This window comes from Rhineura floridana, chromosome 11, assembly GCF_030035675.1.
Source record: "Rhineura floridana isolate rRhiFlo1 chromosome 11, rRhiFlo1.hap2, whole genome shotgun sequence".
In the NCBI taxonomy this organism is placed as follows: domain Eukaryota; kingdom Metazoa; phylum Chordata; class Lepidosauria; order Squamata; family Rhineuridae; genus Rhineura; species Rhineura floridana.
The window spans coordinates 39,917,280-39,935,978 of record NC_084490.1 but is presented as its reverse complement, the minus strand read 5'-3'; the positions used below and the strand labels follow the sequence as shown (position 1 = coordinate 39,935,978).

Genomic DNA, 18,699 nt, shown 5'->3' with positions numbered 1-18,699 from the left:
CCCAAACTTTATTCCACACAGACCACTTGAAAATTGTTGAGGGTCTTGCTGGATAACTGAGTGATTTTTTCCCCTTCCTGTTGTAGCACTTCACTATGCTAGATGTTTTATGATGTTTAATTTGTATTTCTATTGAGACTTTTATTTTTTTAATTGCATTTTATATAAAATTCTACAGAATTCAAATCACAATTCAATACAATACAAGAAATAAAAAAGCAATAAAAATACATTAAAAATCAAATGAATATTTAATATAATATGCCATGGACTACCTGAGTGAAGCTCGCAGACCGATGGTGCTCCACAGACTACAGTTTGGAAACCGAAACTATGAGCGAGTCTGTAGTTGCTGAAAAGGCAAAGGCAGGTTTGACCAATCCAGAGGCTTCATACTGGCTACCTATCACAAGGGCTGTTGCCACCTACCTTTATCCCTTTCCGCACCTGTACCGAACTCTGAAGCCTGAGGCTCAGGCTACAAGTAGCCATTTTGAGGTGCCTGTTGAGGATTGAGATCCTGGCACGAGGGGCTTTAACATTTTAACTCCTACTGTGGTCTCATACCTGGATTGGGAGGAAAGCTCCCCTTTGCTCCAATGGGAGCTTATCTTCCCAATACAAACTGCAGGCATGGAGGGCCCTACCCAGATTTGGTGCCACAATGAGGGTTCAGGGCCCCTGCACTAGTTATTTGGGAAATAAAAGGCTTGTACTCACATTATGAGATGAACATCATGTGTAATTTGGTCTTGAGCACATACAATGTATAGTAGCTCCCTAGGCTAAGCCCCTCTTTCAGATAATGAAGTTCCCAGTTTGGTCCGGAACCAGGAAATTCCGAGGTTTAGTAGAGATGGAGGATGACCTTCACACTTTAGAGAAGTCAGAATGAACTTTATGGAGCTTGAAAATGGAAATGGACTGCCTTCAAGTCGATCCCGACTTATGGTGACCCTATGAATAGGGTTTTAATGGTTAGCAGTATTCAGAGGGGGTTTACCATTGCCTCCCTCTGAGGCTGAGAGGCCGTGACTGGCCCAAGGTCACCCAGTGAGCTTCATGGCTGTGTGGGGATTCGAATCCTGGTCTCCCAGGTTGAATTCCAGCACCTTAACCACTACACCACACTGGCTCTCTATGGAGCCTGAGGATATATATTATTTGGTATAGCATGAGAATACTCCCAAGAATAAATAGAAGTGTCTGCTTTTTTGTCTGTTTGATGTTGTTTTCAACATTTATGTACCTCCCTAAATCAATTTAATTTAAGGGTGGTTTGCCATCAGGACAGTTTACAGTTCATAAAGAAGGGCTTAGCTGCGTGAAGAGCACATACTTTGAATGCAAAAGCCCCAGGTTTACTTCATAGCATCACTAGTTACAGCTGGGAAAGGCAGACAATTGCCTGAAACCCTTGAGAGCTGTTACCTGTCAGTGCAGACAATACTAAGCTAGATGAACCAGAGGGGTGGTTTTCACAGGGACCTCGGTAGAGGAGGAAGGAGTTAAACCTTGCCTCCCCATGTGCTGCAGTTCCAATGAAAGCTAGGCCCTTCCACAACTGCTAATTAATGAAGGCAAGTTTGGCTCCTGGGCAGTGATGCTTTGGTGTAAATATCAAGGCATTATTTCAAAGTGTCCAAGAGTGTCCCCGTTTTCCTTTGTGTAATATTGGAAGATACAGTATTTGCTGTCCTGGGCTTCTTCTGAGAGGAGGGGTGGGATACAAATGTAATGTAATAAAATTATAAATATATAAATATATACTGTACAGACAGCATTGTCAAGTTGTCACCTTTATTCCTATAGTGCACACATTTTATTTGATTTTAGTTCCCACTCTAGTCTCTGGGTGAACTGATTTTACCTCTTTTTTCTTTTTCTTTTTTTGCCATTTTGACTTTGCAATTTTACAATCTAGGCATCTAGATCATGATCCTAGGGTATTCCTGACAGTGAGAGGTGCACACACTCTGGGGGATGCCGCTCCCCTGCCCTGTTCCTCCTCCCAGGTACTACCTCATTTTCTGCCCTTGCTCCCAGCTTTGCCAAGCTGGGAAGGACGGCCCTCTGTTCAGAACTCCAGCTGCACTTCGATGCTTCTGAACTACAGATCCTAACTCAGCATGCTTTAGAAACTTCCAAAGAGTCAATAAGACAAATACACCCACTCAAGATTTTAAAAATTCATGGTGGTAAGCTACTACAGTCAAGGTTTCAGGGGCTTGATGTGCAGTTATTGACTGTTGAAGACCTACACAGGTAACTGCAGCAGGCAAGGCCTGCTGCAGGAGGCTTGATGACAACATGTCCATGCAACATATGCCCGTCTCTTATGTTCATCATAATCAGTGAATGCCTTGTTTATCCATCCACATGCAGCTTCTGCCTGACTGCTTTTTCTTACTTATCCACCTACTACATTTTATCCATCCATGCATATTGCTAACCTGCTTGTGTCTGCTTCCTTGATTTTCTCTCTGTTTCTCTCCTTCCATGTACTCTGACTATTCTGCCTTTCTGCTTCTCCTAAATATTTAGCTGGAGGGCAGGACAGCAGGAATGGGAATGGCAACTGATGACCACCTGGAGAGAAAAGGGAGCGAAGGAGGCTTTCAGTACTAGGAATATTGGGCCGCTTTGATTGGTGCTGAGTACTGGAAAAGGCAAGAATGTGGTGCTTTTCAGCCCCGTTGAAAGGAATCTTGCCAATGGTATGGGATCAGGTGGTGGTGGGCAATCAGGACAAAAACTCAGGCAGCTTTCTTATGTATCCCCCAGTCTGCAGCTGCAGCCACTGCTTTCAAGGACACAGCAAGCAGCCCTTGACATGTCGAGAGAACAGCAGGCCCTTGCAGTGGAGTGTATCTCTGGCTGTGGAATGTGCACAGATAGACACACAGCAGAGAGGGAGGGGTGGAAGGCCCCTCCAAGCGCCCTAGCACCAACAAACCTGACATGCAGTAGCCACATATAAGTGGGGGTGGAGAAGGGAATTAGAGGGGAAAAGACACAATTCTCAGTTTATAATTCAAATCCAAGATGATCTACAGTCTTTTCTCTGTTCAAATTCTTTATTGCCATTATCAGGTACACTGTTGTTTCTTCACCCTTTCTTGAGTGGTGAGATGGAAAGGTAACCTGGCCCTTTCAGCCCTGGAGACATTTTATATAAACATGCAGGTATACTATATGTGTGTGTGTAATTTATTCATTGATTATAATAATAAATAATATATTGATTATTATTACATTTACATCTCAACTTTTCTCCAAGGAGTTCAAAGTGGTATACATGGTTCTGCCCCCACTCCATTTCATCCTCACCAAGTAGGTTAGGCTTAAACACTGTGACCGTCCCAAGGTCACCCAGCGAGCTTCATGGCTGAGTGGGGAATTTGAACTCTGGTCTCCCAGGTCCCAGTATAAGGCTGTAAATGCACTAGTCGCCAATAGGTTGGGAATAGCATTTCCAATAGGTTGGGAATAGGTTGATCTGCCGATCAGTTGCGAAATCTCTTTGAAGCTGAATTAAAAAAAAAAAACTGCACTCAAGCTGATCCCACCAGGTTTAACAGTAAAAAGGGACAGAGTTTGACTAGGGCTGCTTTCACACTGCACTTTATTTTGTTATTCTGACGATTTCTTACCTGGTAATTTGTGCATTATATTTGACCTTTCACATGACACACAAGTTAGCTCCAGAATTCTAGTGGAATGTAGGAGAAGTTTAGTGCAAATTTCCATGATAAATGATACCAGAAATAATCTCTTAGCAAGGTTGGGAACCCAGGAGATCGCAGGAGTTTTTTGCTAGCTGAAGCCGCTCACGTGACAGGCATCCCAGCATGCAGTGCGTTCCTGCCCTTTAGTCGCACAGGGGTTTTTTTTGCCTGATGAATGTTGTACCGGTATTGCGGCACCGGTGCAAATAGCCGCAGCATTTCCTAGACACACTCCTGTGTTGATACAACTAAAACAATTTAAAACGTCAGATCCTAAAGGGAGAGGGCTTGCATGGTGACGGGAGGAGATCTTAGACTTCCTACACAGTGGGGAACAGTGCACATGTGTATAATGCGTGAGGGATGAAAACAAGCTGCGTGAAAGACAGTTGCATGAAATGCCAGTATATCTGCTGAAAAAGCTGCTGTTCCTTAACGCAACAGGTACTGCAGCATGAAAGGGATTTTAGAAATCAGGACACAAGCGCTAACTTTCAAATCTGTTTAACACAATCAGCCCCATGTGTGAAAGCAGCCTAGCATTATGTGCCCCCGTTTTCAGGAGAGGTGGAGACACACTGGAACCAGCAGAACAGTGAGTGGGTTTCTACCCTAACACTCTATCCACTGCACCACACTGGCTCTCTGAGATGGTTGCAGAGATCTTAAAGCGTCAGCAGTTCAGCCTCCCCACCCCAACCCCGTAGCCCAGCTAGCTCAGAGCACAGAAAGACAACTAGCATCTCAGTTATTTCAGTAACTAACCCCAAAAGCTCAGCTTCTGGTTTCTAGCACAACTATGTATTTTTTCAGGTCTTTTCGGGTCTTTTTCAGCCCAAGGGCCACATTCTCTTCTGGAGGCCATGTGTCAGTGGTGAGCAGGGCTTTTGCTAGAGACAAAAGTGGGCAAAACAATGGATGTAAATGTTACCTATGTATAATAGGCTAGTTTCTATACACACCCCTCCGTATCATCCATCCAAAGAAGCAAGAGGCATTATCAGAATTCAAGGACACATTCCAGCCAGGCAGAAGCACCCAGCAAGGGTGCAAAGCAGGGTCAGTGAGGGGTGTGGCTGGAGAGGGGCTGTAACCAGCGGAGAGTTCCAAGACAGAGAGGCCTAGAGGGCCACATTCAGCTCCTTGGTCTGAGTCTTCCCACCTCTGTTACATTGCATGAACAATGCAAAACAGGCTTAAAGCCTTTTTTATTTTAGTTAATGACTATATAATCAACTTAACTGGCCTCCACAGGGTCAGGCAAGAGATTCAGGATGATGTGCCTGCGTGTTGCAGTATGGGGACCAAAAGTAAGTGCTGATGCTCAACGCAGCTGGTGCTGCCCAGTGGGTTTTATTGTTGGGCTTGAATTTGGTAATCTTGAGTTCAGATCCTCCTCTGTGGCAGAATTGCTCTCTTTCTGCCTTGCTCTCTGGTCTGCAAAGGGACATAACAAAGACTTTATTATTACTTGTTGCATCCTGTCTTTCTTCCAAGGAGTTCAACACAGGACTTGTGGCTTTTTCCCCTCATTTTCCCCTCACATCAAGTCTGTGAGGCAGGTTAAACTGAGGGCTAGTAACTGGCCCAGTGTCACCCTGTGAGTGACCTCCACAGCTAACATTTGAACTTGGATCTCCCCAGGTCCTAAACCAACCCTCTAACCACTACACCAGCACCGGCTCTCAGTCTCTTGGGGTGTGTGTGTAGACTGATAAGGATGGTAAAACTCTTTGTATGCTGAAGGCACTGAATGTGTGGGTAAGCCTCCGGGGAGAGGAGCTGACCTTTGACTTCTAGACCTCCCACCTGGAAGCTGTGTGCATCTCTTCTTTTGCATTCAGTGTCTGTTGATTGTTTCTCTCTTGCTGTGTCTTTCAGGTTAATCAGGAGCTGGGCGTGTGCCCTGTAGATCGTATCCCTCCAGGTGGGGGGCATCCCTCCACTAGCCCCACTTCTCTTCTCCCTGCCCCTCTGGCCTTCAGCTCCATTACATGGGGGTGGATGGCATGTTTGAGAAGAGCAGAATGCTGAACATAGAGAACAGTGCATGGGGTGGTCGCCAAGAGTGGTATCAAGACAGTTTGCTGACAGGACCACCCAACCTTGGTATGTATCTGTATATTACTATCAATATCTATGTATTATGCTCCTATGTGGGCTCTTTTCTAAGGAGCTCAAGGCAGTTTAAAATGTTTCTTCCCTCCTAATTCAGCCCTCACAACAACTGTGGCAGGTAGGCTGGGGTGAGAGATAGGGAGTGGCCCAAGATCATGCAGTGAGCTTCACTGCACACACAGATACATACAAATATTAAGAGAATCATACAATAGTAGAGTTAGAAGGGGCCTCTAAGGCCCTCGAGTCCAACCCCCTGCTCAGTGCAGGAAAGTTAAAACATACCTGACAGGTGGCTGTCCAGCTGCCTCTTGAATGCCTCCAGTGTTGGAGAGCCCACCACCTCCCTAGGTCATTGGTTCCATTGCCATACCGCTGTAACAGTTGGGAAGTTTTTCTGAAGTTTGGCTTCCTTTAACTTGAGCCCATTATTCTATGTCCTGTATTCTGCTATTTCTTAACCATTACTCATGAGGCGGGTTTCCCTAGGAGCTAGTTCAAGCATGAGGAACCTGTGGCCCTCCAGAAGTTGCTGAACTCCAGCTCCAATTATCTCAGATTATTGGCCATGCTGGCTGTGGCTGATGGGAGCTGGAGTCCAAGAACATCTGGAGTGGCACAGGTTCCCCATCCCTAGGTTAGCTAAATTATTTATTATTTGTTGTTGTTATGTGCCTTCAAGTCAATTATGACTTATGGAGTGTAGAGTGCAGCACCAATTTACCAGTATAACCAGTAGAGTCCAGTAGCATTTTAGCTTGCTTATCAGTGCCAGTTGCCGACCGAAATAATAGACCATCAGCCAAGTCTTTAAGAAAACAAAACTTTACTGTTTTCACCGTGCTCGGTCTCTTGCTCACCAACCAACTCTATAATGCTTTCCTATTACCCCCACACCTCTGTGTGCTCATTGAAGCCTTTTTATTGCTGCTTCACTTATCAGTTACAGCTGCAGCCTGACCTTGGGCGTTTCTGCCAAGTGCTGTTAATTAACGGCTTCACTCTTCCCTTAACTCCTACCGTCCTGTCTGGAAATGGCTGTGTTGCCCACCTAAGCCTGACAGCCCCCACCTTCCAGACAGACATCGTGAGTTACAATCCATTGCGTGTACAAGTATACAGTTTTCAAAGTTACATTGCTTTACATTTTTACATTTGTACAGTCTTCAGGCATGTTAAGCAATTCCAACATTCGTTTATACTTTTCTTCAGGCACAGGCTTTGTCATAATATCTGCTAGCATTTAGTCTGTATTGCAGTATTGCAGCTCAATGAATCCCTGTTGCACGCACTCACGAACATGGTGATAGTGTACGCTTATGTGTTTAGTTCTCTTTGTGTGTGATTCTGACATAGCCATTCTGATGCATGTCTGATTATCCTCAAACACTCTAATCGGGATCTTTATTTCCATGTGTATTTCCTGTAACAGATGCGCAAACCACGTAAGTTCGTTACAAGCAGTGGATAAGCTCACGTATTCTGCTTCAGAGCTTGAAATAGCTATGACTGCTTGTCTTCTGCTATGCCAGTCAATAACAGATCCATGCAGGAGCACAACCATACCAGATGTGGATTTTCAGCTAGACGGGTCTCCTGCATGGTCTGCATCAACGTAACATTCTATGCCATCTGTTTTCTGTGTGGTCAGCCTTATACCCCTGTTATTGGTGCCTTTCAGGTATCTCATCACCCGTTTTAGTCCTTGCCAATCACGTTCAGAGGGACTTTCTACCCTTCTGCTGAGTATCCCAACAGCATTACATATGTCAGGTCTTGTGACCTTCACTAAATATTGCAATTTTCCAATGAGTTGTCTATATAGTTCAGGCTTCTCGTATAGTGTGTCAGTTGCTTCCTGTTGGAAACCTACAGTCATTGGTGTTTTCACTGGCTTACATTCTAACATATCAGAGGCTTCCAACAGCTGCGCTATTTTACTTCCTTGGCTTAGAGTAAAACTACCGTCCTCATGCCGTTTAATGTCAGTGCCTAAATAATGCTGAACTGCACCCAATCTTTTAGTGTCCACGTGTTTTGTCAAGGTGTCATAAAATAATTCCTCATCCTTATTGTTATTGAACAGGTACAGGATGTCATCAACATAGACAGTACAAAACGTTTGGTTATTTTCCTGGTTTTTAACGTATACACATGCATCTGCAATACATTTTTTGAATCCCATGGATTGTAACACTTCATCTATTTTAATGTTCCAGCATCTGGCACTTTGTTTCAGTCCTGTTAGGTCCAAACCCAACACGCAAGCCGCCCTGTCTCCCCAACTCTCTTATTACACCCGGGAAGAGTGCGGAGCTGGGTGCAAATGAACCCACTGTCAGAGACCAAGTAACACACAAAAGAAAGCCTTTGCAAAGGGGACCCAATACTTACACGCCAAAGCCTGCGAGCATGGGAACCCCGTTTATTTGGATGCCAGAGTATATATAGGCTTACCCCGAAGTTTACAATATCGGGTATACGTCATAAAAACAAAGGGAACAGTTACCAATAATTACAGTTACAGGAGCATATGAAAGGAGGTAAAGGGGTACAGGAAAGGGGGCACAATTGGAAACATCAAGACTATCTTCCAGACTTCGTGTCTGCCTATTTCGCATGTCCTTGAGATAAGCACCAAGTAACAGTAGACAAAGACAGTTATGCAGGGGAGGCCCAGCTGCAACCGGGCGCCCCCTATAAACTAGAAATAGTCATGATATTGCTTCGCTTGCATATCAAAGGAATAGAACAAGTCAAGGATATGAGGGGCATAGGAACAGCATTTGACATTCTTGTGTAAAGGCACATTAGCAACAATAAGCAAGGTTACATGATTGTGATAAAAGAAATGCAGAGCAGGGAAGTTTCCAGCTTAAACCGGCTTTTATTATGCGAGCCACTGGAATGTAGGTAAGGGTCAGGTCACCAGGAAATAAACCGACATTTTATATCAGAATCAAATAAAGGCCACTTTGGTTCTATTTCCCAGAAAGCCCCAAACTGATGTTAGCCGAAGTGAACTGTAGTATCACATAGAGGATCACAAATTATCCTTAACAGTCCATACAACGACTTATGAAGCTTACACACCTTGCCTGGCTCTATAACAAATCCTGGGGGTTGTTCCATATAAATATCTTCGTGTAACGTGCCATGTAAAAATGCAGTACTGATGTCATAGTGGAACACTTGCATACTTCTCACTGCAGCCAGTTTCAACATCAGTCTCATTGATTCATGCTTAATTACTGGCGCAAATACCTCATCGTAATCAGTGCCATATCTCTGCGTGTAACCCTTTGCTACCAGGCGTGCCCTGTATCGCTGCACCTTTCCTGTGCTAGCTCTTTTCTTTTTAAAGACCCACTTGCACCCGATGGCTTTCCTGTCAGGAGGCAAATCACCTAATGTCAACGTGTTATTCTTGTTTATAGCCTCAAGCTCCTCTTGCATAGCAGAGAACCAATTGCTCTGTTCATGCTCTGGCAAATCTCTTATGTCATTAAAGCAAGAGGGCTCCTTCAGACGCTCATCCATTGCAGTTATGTTTGCAGTAAAAGCCCTTGGGGCCGCTAACGGGAGTGTCTGTGTGGACGTGGTTATGCTGTTTCTTATTTCTGTTTTATGTATAGTACCACCACGCCTCATGGCGCCTGGTCTAAGGTGAAACAATGATTTCACCAGACTTCCTTGTAAACACACCTTTCCCTTTTTCATTATTTCACATTTCTTGTTACTAAATAACACACTATAATTCATTTGCAATAGTTTTGAAACTGACAGAATGTTGTTAGTTAAATTAGGCACAAATAAAACATTTGTCATTATTGTTTGTAAAGCACATAACTGTACAGTATCCTTACCCATCACCTGTTGTTTAGTGCCATCAGCTAAACTCACGTCTTCATTAGCTGGCACCATTGTTTTAAATAGACTTTTATCTTTTATCAGTGAATGGGTGGAACCTGAGTCCAGGACCCACAAACTATTGTCTCTGTTAACAAAGTCTTTTTCATTCTTTGTCTTTGCACTCACCAACTGCACGTGTGAGGGTTTTCTTCCATCCCTCCTCCTTCTCAGTAAGTCACAGTCCCGCCTTAAATGATGCAAGGAGCCGCAGTTGTAACAAGCTTTAGTCCCAAAAGCCTTTATCTCAGTCTTTTCTTTTCTTTCACTCCTTTCGTTCCGTCCCTCTTGCCTTTGTTTTGTTTGTTTTCTTCTCTCCCACTCTTGCTTTAGTTTGTCTGCAACATATCGAAACGAAAGTCCAGAATCGGGCATCGCTTCAAGTGCGCTGATAACAGGATTCCAAGAGTCATTAAGTGTTGAAAGAGTGATATAGATCTGCTGCGTTTCAGAGTGTTCCACTCCCCTTTCTTGTAATTCTACAAACAGGCTTGTAATGTTCATTAAGTGTTCTGACATAGTTACTTCGTCAGTTAGCTGCATTCTGTATAGTTTTCTCGCAAGACTTATTCTACTGCTAGCTGTTTCTTGAACATAATATGCTCTTAAAGCAGTCCACATTTCTTTAGCAGTTTCTTTACCTCTTAGAAGCAGTAGTTGCGAGTCTCCAACAGCCAAGATAATTAATGACTTCGCTCTTTCATCCAAGCGTAGCCATTCAGCAGGTGGTGGAACGGAGGGGGGTTGTTGGTCAATTACCTTCCATAAATCTTCTCTGTTTAGATAGGCTTGCATCCGCTGCCGCCAGCATGAGTAATTTCGTTCAGAGAGACGTTCCAGTGGAATGCCAGCCAAAGTTACTCCAGTCATTCTTGCAGACCTCTTATCACTTTGGTTTCCAGGCAACACGGTTCTCTATCTCTGCTTTGCCGCTCTCCCACAGCTCACCAGCTCTCCGGCTCAGCTTCCTTTGGTTGTCCGGCGTAGCACAAGCTTGCTCACTGGTTTTAACTGGGTGTTACTGGTTTGGAATTGGGCCCATAACCCTTGTAGAGTGCAGCACCAATTTACCAGTATAACCAGTAGAGTCCAGTAGCGTTTTAGCTTGCTTATCAGTGCCAGTCGCCGACCGAAATAATAGACCATCAGCCAAGTCTTTAAGTAAACAAAACTTTACTGTTTTCACACCGTGCTTGATCTCTTGTTCACCAACCAACTCTATAATGCTTTCCTATTACCCCCACACCTCTGTGTGCTCATTGAAGCCTTTTTATTGCTGCTTCACTTATCAGTTACAGCTGCAGCCTGACCTTGGGCGTTTCTGCCAAGTGCTGTTAATTAACGGCTTCACTCTTCCCTTAACTCCTACCGTCCTGTCTGGAAATGGCTGTGTTGCCCACCTAAGCCTGACATGGAGACCCTATGAATCAGTGACCTCCAACAGCATCTGTCATGAACCACCCTGTTCAGATCTTGTAAGTTCAGGTCTGTGGCGTCCTTTGTGGAATCTGTCCATCTCTTGTTTGGCCTTCCTCTTTTTCTACTCCCTTCTGTTTTTTTCCAGCATTATTGTCTTTTCTAGTGAATCCTGTCTTCTCGTGATGTGTCCAAAGTATGATAACCTCAGTTTCATCATTCTAGCTTCTAGTGACAGTTCTGGTTTAATTTGTTCTAACATCTAATTATTTGTCTCTTTCGCAGTCCATGGTATGCGCAAAGCTCTCCTCCAACACCACATTTCAAATGAGTTTATTTTTCTCTTACCTGCTTTTTTCACTGTCCAACTTTCACATCCATACATAGACACCGGGAATACCATGGTCTGAATGATCCTGATGTTAGTGTTCAGTGATACATCTTTGCATTTGAAGACCTTTTCTAGTTCTCTCACAGCTGCCCTCCCCAGTCCTAGCCTTCTTCTGATTTCTTGACTATTGTCTCCATTTTGGTTAATGACTGTGCCAAGGTACTGATAATCCTTGACAAGTTAAATGTCCTCATTGTCAACTTTAAAGTTACATAAATTTTCTGTTATTACTTTAGTCTTTTTGATGTTCAGCTGTAGTCCTGCTTTTGTGCTTTCCTCTTTAACTTTCATCAGCATTCGTTTCAAATCATTACTGGTTTCTGCTAGTAGTATGGTATCATCTGCATATCTTCAATTATTGATATTTCTCCCTCCAATTTTCACACCTCCTTCATCTTGGTCCAATCCCGCTTTCTGTACGATATGTTCGACATATAGATTAAACAAATAGGGTGATAAAATACACCCCTGTCTCACACCCTTTGCGATTGGGAACCAATCGGTTTCTCCATATTCTGTCCTTACAGTAGCCTCTTGTCCAGAGTATAGGTTGCGCATCAGGACAATCAGATGCTGTGGCACCCCCATTTCTTTTAAAGCATCAATATTTGGACAGATTCAGTCTCAGTAGCTTGTAGCAACTGTATTGGTATGCCATCTATTCCTGGTGATTTGTTTCTTCCAAGTATTTTAAGAGCAGCTTTCACTTCACATTCTAAAATTTCTGGTTCTTCATCATATGGTTCCTCCGTGAATGAATCTGTCATCCTGGCATCTCTTTTATAGAGTTCTTCTGTGTAATGCTTCCATCTTCCTTTTATTTCATCTCGGTCAGTCAGTGTGTTCCCCTGTTAATTATTCAACATCCCTACTCTTTGTTTAAATTTCCCTTTCATTTCTCTAATCTTTTGGAATAGGGCTTTTGTTCTTCCCTTTTTGTTGTCCTCTTCTATTTCTATACAGTAACTATTGTAATAGTTCTCCTTGTCCCTATGTACTAGTCGCTGTATTGTTGCATTTAGGGTACTAACCATGTTTCTATCTCTTCTTGCATTTGCTTTCCTTCTCTCTTTAACCATTTTAAGAGTTTCTTCAGTCATCCATTCAGGTCTTTCTCTCTTTTTAACTAGAGGTATTGTCTTTTTGCATTCTTTCCTGATAATGTCTCTGACTTCACTCCATAGTTCTTCTGGTTCTCTGTCAACTAAGTTTAAAGCCTCAAACCTGTTCCTTATTTGATCTTTATATTCTTCTGGAATGTTATTGTATTTTGGCATTATGATTGCTTTGTTGTTCTTCTTTAGCTTTACTCTGATTTTTGATACGACCAGTTCATGATCTGTACTGCAGTCTGCTCCTGGTCTTGTTTTCACAGAAAGTATGGAACTTCTCCATCTTCTGCTACCAATTATATAATCAATTTGATTCCTATATTGACCATTTGGTGACATCCACGTGTACAGTAGTCTTTTCGGCTGCTCAAAAAAAGTGTTCACCAGAAATAAATTATTGGCTTCACAGAATTCAGTAAGTCTCCTGTTTCATTTCTGTTTCCTAAGCCCCATTTCCCCACAATTCCCAGTTCTTCTCTGTTCCCTACTTTTGCATTCCAGTCCTCCATGATTATCATCACATCTTGTTTTGGTGTGTAATCAATTTCCTCCTGTACTTCTGTGTAAAATCTCTCCAATTCTTCTTCTGTGTTTGCTGTTGGAGCGTAGACTTGGATGATGGCTATGTTAATAGGTTTCCCATTTAATATCATTGATATAACTTGCTCAGACTTTGTGTTGTAGCTCCTAATTGCTTTTGCCGTATCACTTCTCACTATTAAAGCAACCCCATTTCTTAATTTCTCATTTCCTGCATAAAATATTTTGTAGTTGCCCGATTGAAAATGTCCCATTCCTGTCCATTTTAATTCACTTATGCCAAGTATTGTAATGTTGATGCGTTCCATTTCTTGCTTGACAATTTCTAACTTTCCCTGGTTCATCCTTCTCACACTCCATGTTCCTATTGTGTGCATTGTACAACTCTGGACTTTCCTTTTGCATCTGTGTGCATCAGCCTCTGGGTTTCGTTTTGGCTTTGACCCAGATGCGTCATTAGTCGCAGTGCTACTCGTGCTTGTCCATTGTTCTTCCCCAGTAGCTTGTTGAGTGCCTTCTGACCTGGGGGTCTCATCTTCCAGCACTATCTCGTGTTGCATTTTGGACACTCTGTTCATAGGGTTTTCGTGGTAAGAGGTATTCAGAGGTGGTTTACCATTGCCTTCCTCTGAGTTTGGATGCATCTTAGTCTGGTGTCTCAGCTTTGACTATTCTGCCTTGGGTGCCCCTGGTAGGAGTCTAGCCTCTTGGTCTAGACTCCTGACGGCATTGCTCTCAGCTTCTTCAACGCTCTTAACCCCCCTCACCACGTTAAGGTGTGATTTCTAAAGGGGGCATTTATTATTTATTTATTACATTTATACCCTGCCTTTCTTTTCATGATTGAAACCCAAGGCGGCTTACATATGGTTTCTAGGCGGTGTCCCATCCAGGCACTGACCAGACATGAGCCTGCTTAGCTTTAATACCTGAAAATATGTCTAACAAAGCCCCTCTCTCTCTCTCCCCCCCCGTGTGTGTGTGTGTGTGTGTGTGTGTGTGAGTGAGTGAGTGAGTGAGTGTGTGTGAATGAGAGAGATATATATATATCTTTTAAAAAGCAGCTTTAAGAGAAAGCAATACAGAGTGGAGAAGTGGCAGGATGTGTGCTTGTTTTCTTAACCCTTTTCATCCTCCAAACTGTTTCTCAGTTGTGGCTTTCCCCTTTTTCAGGTCACACATGCTCTGGTTTTTGTTATAAGTAACAAGTAGAGACAGCAGTCAAGGGAGGTGTGAGTTCCTCCATGTCCCTTACCATAAATCCCTTGACTTGGCTGAGAAGGCCAGCCCACTGCCACTTCCAACCAATCAGGACTGTTTGCTCTACATCCAGGGCTGGCATCAGTGCCAGGCATCCTTGGGCTGTTGCCAGAGCCCAGTGTCCTGGGATGGCCCACTGACTGACACCTGCCTTGGGTTGAGTCACTATTTAAATTTCCCCCAAAGCAGTGTCACTCCAGGACTTTGTGGGAAGTGTAAAAGGTGGCTAAAGCCAACCACCCAGTGCTGCTCAGATAATTGCTGCTGCTGCTCACTCCCACTGCCAGGTAAGCCCAACAGTACCATCAACAGAGGATGGAGCCTACCAGAGGGCACTTTGCCCTGCCTCCACCTTGTGTCAAATATCAGTGCTGGGTAGGGATGAGGAAGGAATTTGGCTCAGTTCACATTTTAATACAAAATGACCTAATTTGCACTTTACCAAAATGATTTGCAAACCAAAACACAGCTAGAAATTTGCACTTTTGTGATGTAGTTCTAGTTCTCCAAACAAATCCTGTGAGCAAAAGTTCATATATTAGGGGGAAAGTGTGCATAAAATGCGTATAAGTGAAAATAACGTGCAAAAATGCATTACGTTGCTTGCAGAAGTGTGTATACAGTGGAAGCTTGGTAAAACATTTCTTGCTGTACCACGGATTTGGATATACTGTGGGTATGACAATGTACCCTGAGTAAAATACTATATATAGTACAGCAGTTTTCATTATAATGTGGAACCCTATAATGTGGGTGCATCATTTGTGCCCCGTCCCCTGTGTCATAACAAGCTTTCACTGTATTAGAGACAATGTGCACTGAAATGCTGCTGAGCTTTTATAACAACTTAAAAAAATCACAAACTGATGCAGAAATGTGGAGAACTGAATTTAAGGATGAACGAATGAGCAACTGAGAGAAACTGAAATTAACAGATTTGTCCATCCTTAGAGCTAAGGGCACTCTTGATTCCACCACTGCCCCTGCCGCCAACTTCTGGGTTACCCAAAAATCCCTGCTTAAGGGAGGAGTGCCCTTTTACCCAACATCATTTTTTATTATAATTTGACCTCCACAAACTGCAGACAAGGGGAGAGATTTCTGCTTCTGAAGGCTCTACTGGCTGCTTGTGGGACTTAGGGAGGTTTGCAAGGGCCCTACACCCATGTTGGGCAAATTCCGTGGAAGAAGGAATGTGTGATGGGATAGTAAAATTGCAAGTGCCTTGAACCCCCAGGCCTCATTTGCCTTTGCCTGCCCTGTCTATATGAGGAAGGGCTGTCACTCAGTGGTAGAGTATCTGCTTTGCATGCAGAAGGTCCCAGGTTCAGCCCCTAGTATCTCCAGGTAGGGTTAGGAATGCCCCCGATCTGAAACCCTAGAAACTCACTGCCAGTCAGTGTAGACAATGAGCTAGAAGGCCCAATGGTGTAAAACAGTTTCTGATCTTCCTGGATCCAGGCCCAACTTGCCTGCATGCATTGCACACAAAGTGGCATGTGTATGCATAGATTCCAATGAAGGCATGCCCAATAATCAGCGGTCCTTTGCCCAATTTTGTCAGGGAAGGAGAGCAGATGAATGGACATACCTCTTCTGGATATATATGCACCTATGCATCACTTACACATTATGTCCAACATGTGGCGGTGAGTGAGTATGTCTAACATGTAAATGATCACACTTGAGACAGGGGCAGAGTGATGCATAAGCCTTTCTCCATAAACCCAAGAAAGTAGTTTGGGCAGCCCCATGAATGATCTAAGGAGTCAGCCTCTGAACAGCTCCTGTTGCATAGAGATCTCCTCCAAAGTCCTTAGCTTTATATCATAGACTATAGAAAGAGATTTCTTTCACAGGCTAGATGAAACAACCCTCTTCTTTGTGATGGAAAAGATATTGTTCTGTGGCATTTGTATAAGAACGGCTCTGCTAGATAATAGGCCAAAGGCCCATCTGGTCTAGCATCCTGTTCCACAGTGGTCAAGTCTATGTAAAGCCCAAAAGCAGAAGCTGAGTGCAACAGTACTCTCCTCACTTGCAGTTCTCAGCAACTGGCGTTCCGAGGCATACTACTTCTGAAAGCAGAGACAGGACATGATCCTTAGGGTGGGAGCTCCCAGGCACCCCCTAATAGGGGTACAGGCTTAAATAAGTCTGCCTCTCCTACCTGCTGCATTAGTGCATCAGTGTGTATGCCCCGCATGTTGTGCATGCATGCCTGCCATCACCCAAGATGGCGGCGGGGGCATCCTTAAGAGTTTGACACTGCACATCCCACTGACACATTCCTTGTCCCTCTAGAGCATTTGCCTCCTGGTGTTGTTGGGCACCAGCAATCTGTGTCTGGCAGCAATGAAAGGGTGTCCCTTTCTTCTAATGCTGAAGCAAATGTGCTTAGTAATGATAAGTATTGAGGCATTGTTATATTGAAGGTGGATGAACAGCCCCAATGCTTATTGGAAGGAAAGGTAGAGGGGCCCGTAATGAAATCCCAGCCCCAACCCCCTGACTTCTCCCACTTTTAGCTAAACCATGTGGTTCTCTAGCTTTCAAAAACTGTAGCTAAGGGGGCTATCACATAAGGTTACCTACCTGTTGCATTAGTGCATCAGTGTGCATGCCCTGCACACTGTGCACACATGCTTGCCATCACCCAGGCAGGGCTGCATCTCATGTAATTTGAGCACTGAACAATCCTATCTAGAGCCCCAAATCCCTGTGCCCATCCCAGCTTTTCTGCCACCCAGTGCAGTATCTAGTTGTTTCTACAACCAGATACAATATACATCTTTTTCCTCACTATTCTTTCATAGGTCCCAATACCCACAGAAATTCAGAAGTTCCATCCTGCTTTCTGGGAGAGCCTGTGTACCATATGTGAGTGGAACCAGACCCATAGGGAGTGATTGTTAATATCTGTGGTTGCTTTATGGCAGGTATTTTCCCTTAAGGCTATTGATGCTGCAATTCTACATCCCTTCTATTCAGATAGATTGCTCCTGTTGCTTGCTGGTATATAGCCAACTCATAAGCTATGGGGCAAAGCAACAACCCTCTGTGACTACTGCTGTCCAATTAGTGGTTGATTCACATGTGTTACCGATTCTTTCCTTCCCCACCAGTGATGTTCAACAGCAAAACTGAACATCAGCAGATGCATCATGTCAGGCCTTCTGCCTCCACTAAGCCTCCCAGGAAGCAAACATCTGGCTTTTCATCTGTTACCTTAAAAGCATAGCCAAACATTCTGTAAGGTCATTGTGATTTAATATTATTTTAATACCTCTAAATATATTGCATGATCTCTGTGGCCTATTTTGTGGCCTTGCCCAGGTGGTGCCTCGGGTCTATGCCCCTTTGGATCCATCCTTATTACGCTACTTCTACTGCCCTTAGTCCACTGGACACCCACCCACCCTGGGATAGACAAATCTGCCAATGTTGGTTTCTCTTTTTCTCTCATTTTCTAATTTTTCCAATCATAAGTTCAGCTTGCCCCTTTTCCTCACCAGTTTGCAATCTTTTTTTTGTATTTATTTTTATTAAATTTTAAAGTTAAACATATTCCACTGTAATACAGTCATTAAAAAGAAAAAACATAAATCACATTTCCCTCAAAACTAAACCTTTCCCCTCCCATCAAATCCCCCCTCCCTCACCTACCTTGGCTCTTAAAAAAAAGACAATCTTTATTTTTTAAAGAAAAAGCCTGCATGAAAATGCATACACATTTTTGTGTGCATTTCTCCAAATATACCCACATTTGCAAGCAGTTTCCACAACCATAATGTGTTTTTGTACATTGTTTCCACTAATACATGCATTGTCATGCACACTGTCCCCTAATACATGCTTTTTGGTTAGAGAAATGCATTGCAAAATTCCTTGCTTAAGTTCAAGGTGCTGGTAAAACACCTTTACAGCTTGGGACCAGGATACCTGAAAGATCATCTTACCCCTCATATACCCAGTCAGTCACTGAGCTCTGCAGGTGAGGGCCCCCTGCACCTGCAGACACCATTCTTATCAGCAGACCTTTAGTGTTGTGGCACCTAACCTTTGGAATTCTCTCCCATTAAATACTGGAAGGCACTGTCTCTATTGTCTTTTTGGTGCCTACTGAAGATCTTCCTCTTTCAACAAGTCTTTTAGGGAGATACCTTATCCCGGACTGCATCTGTATTGTAATTGTTTGTAAAATGCTTGCAAAAATGTTCCGTTT

At 43.5% G+C, this 18,699-nt stretch overlaps 1 protein-coding gene across 2 annotated transcripts in view; it reads left to right on the top strand.

Moving 5' to 3' along the window:
- The first annotated feature begins 4,850 nt into the window (after positions 1 to 4,850).
- The window catches only part of LOC133366165 (paired box protein Pax-6-like), a 34,626-nt gene continuing 20,777 nt past the window's right edge, over positions 4,851 to 18,699 (top strand). For both annotated transcript variants that reach the window (XM_061588954.1, XM_061588953.1), the window contains exons 1-2: positions 4,851 to 5,038; positions 5,610 to 5,837. In XM_061588954.1, the coding sequence (XP_061444938.1) occupies positions 5,723 to 5,837 (115 nt within the window). In that variant the 5' untranslated portion in view covers positions 4,851 to 5,038; positions 5,610 to 5,722. The remainder of the gene's footprint in view (positions 5,039 to 5,609; positions 5,838 to 18,699) is intronic.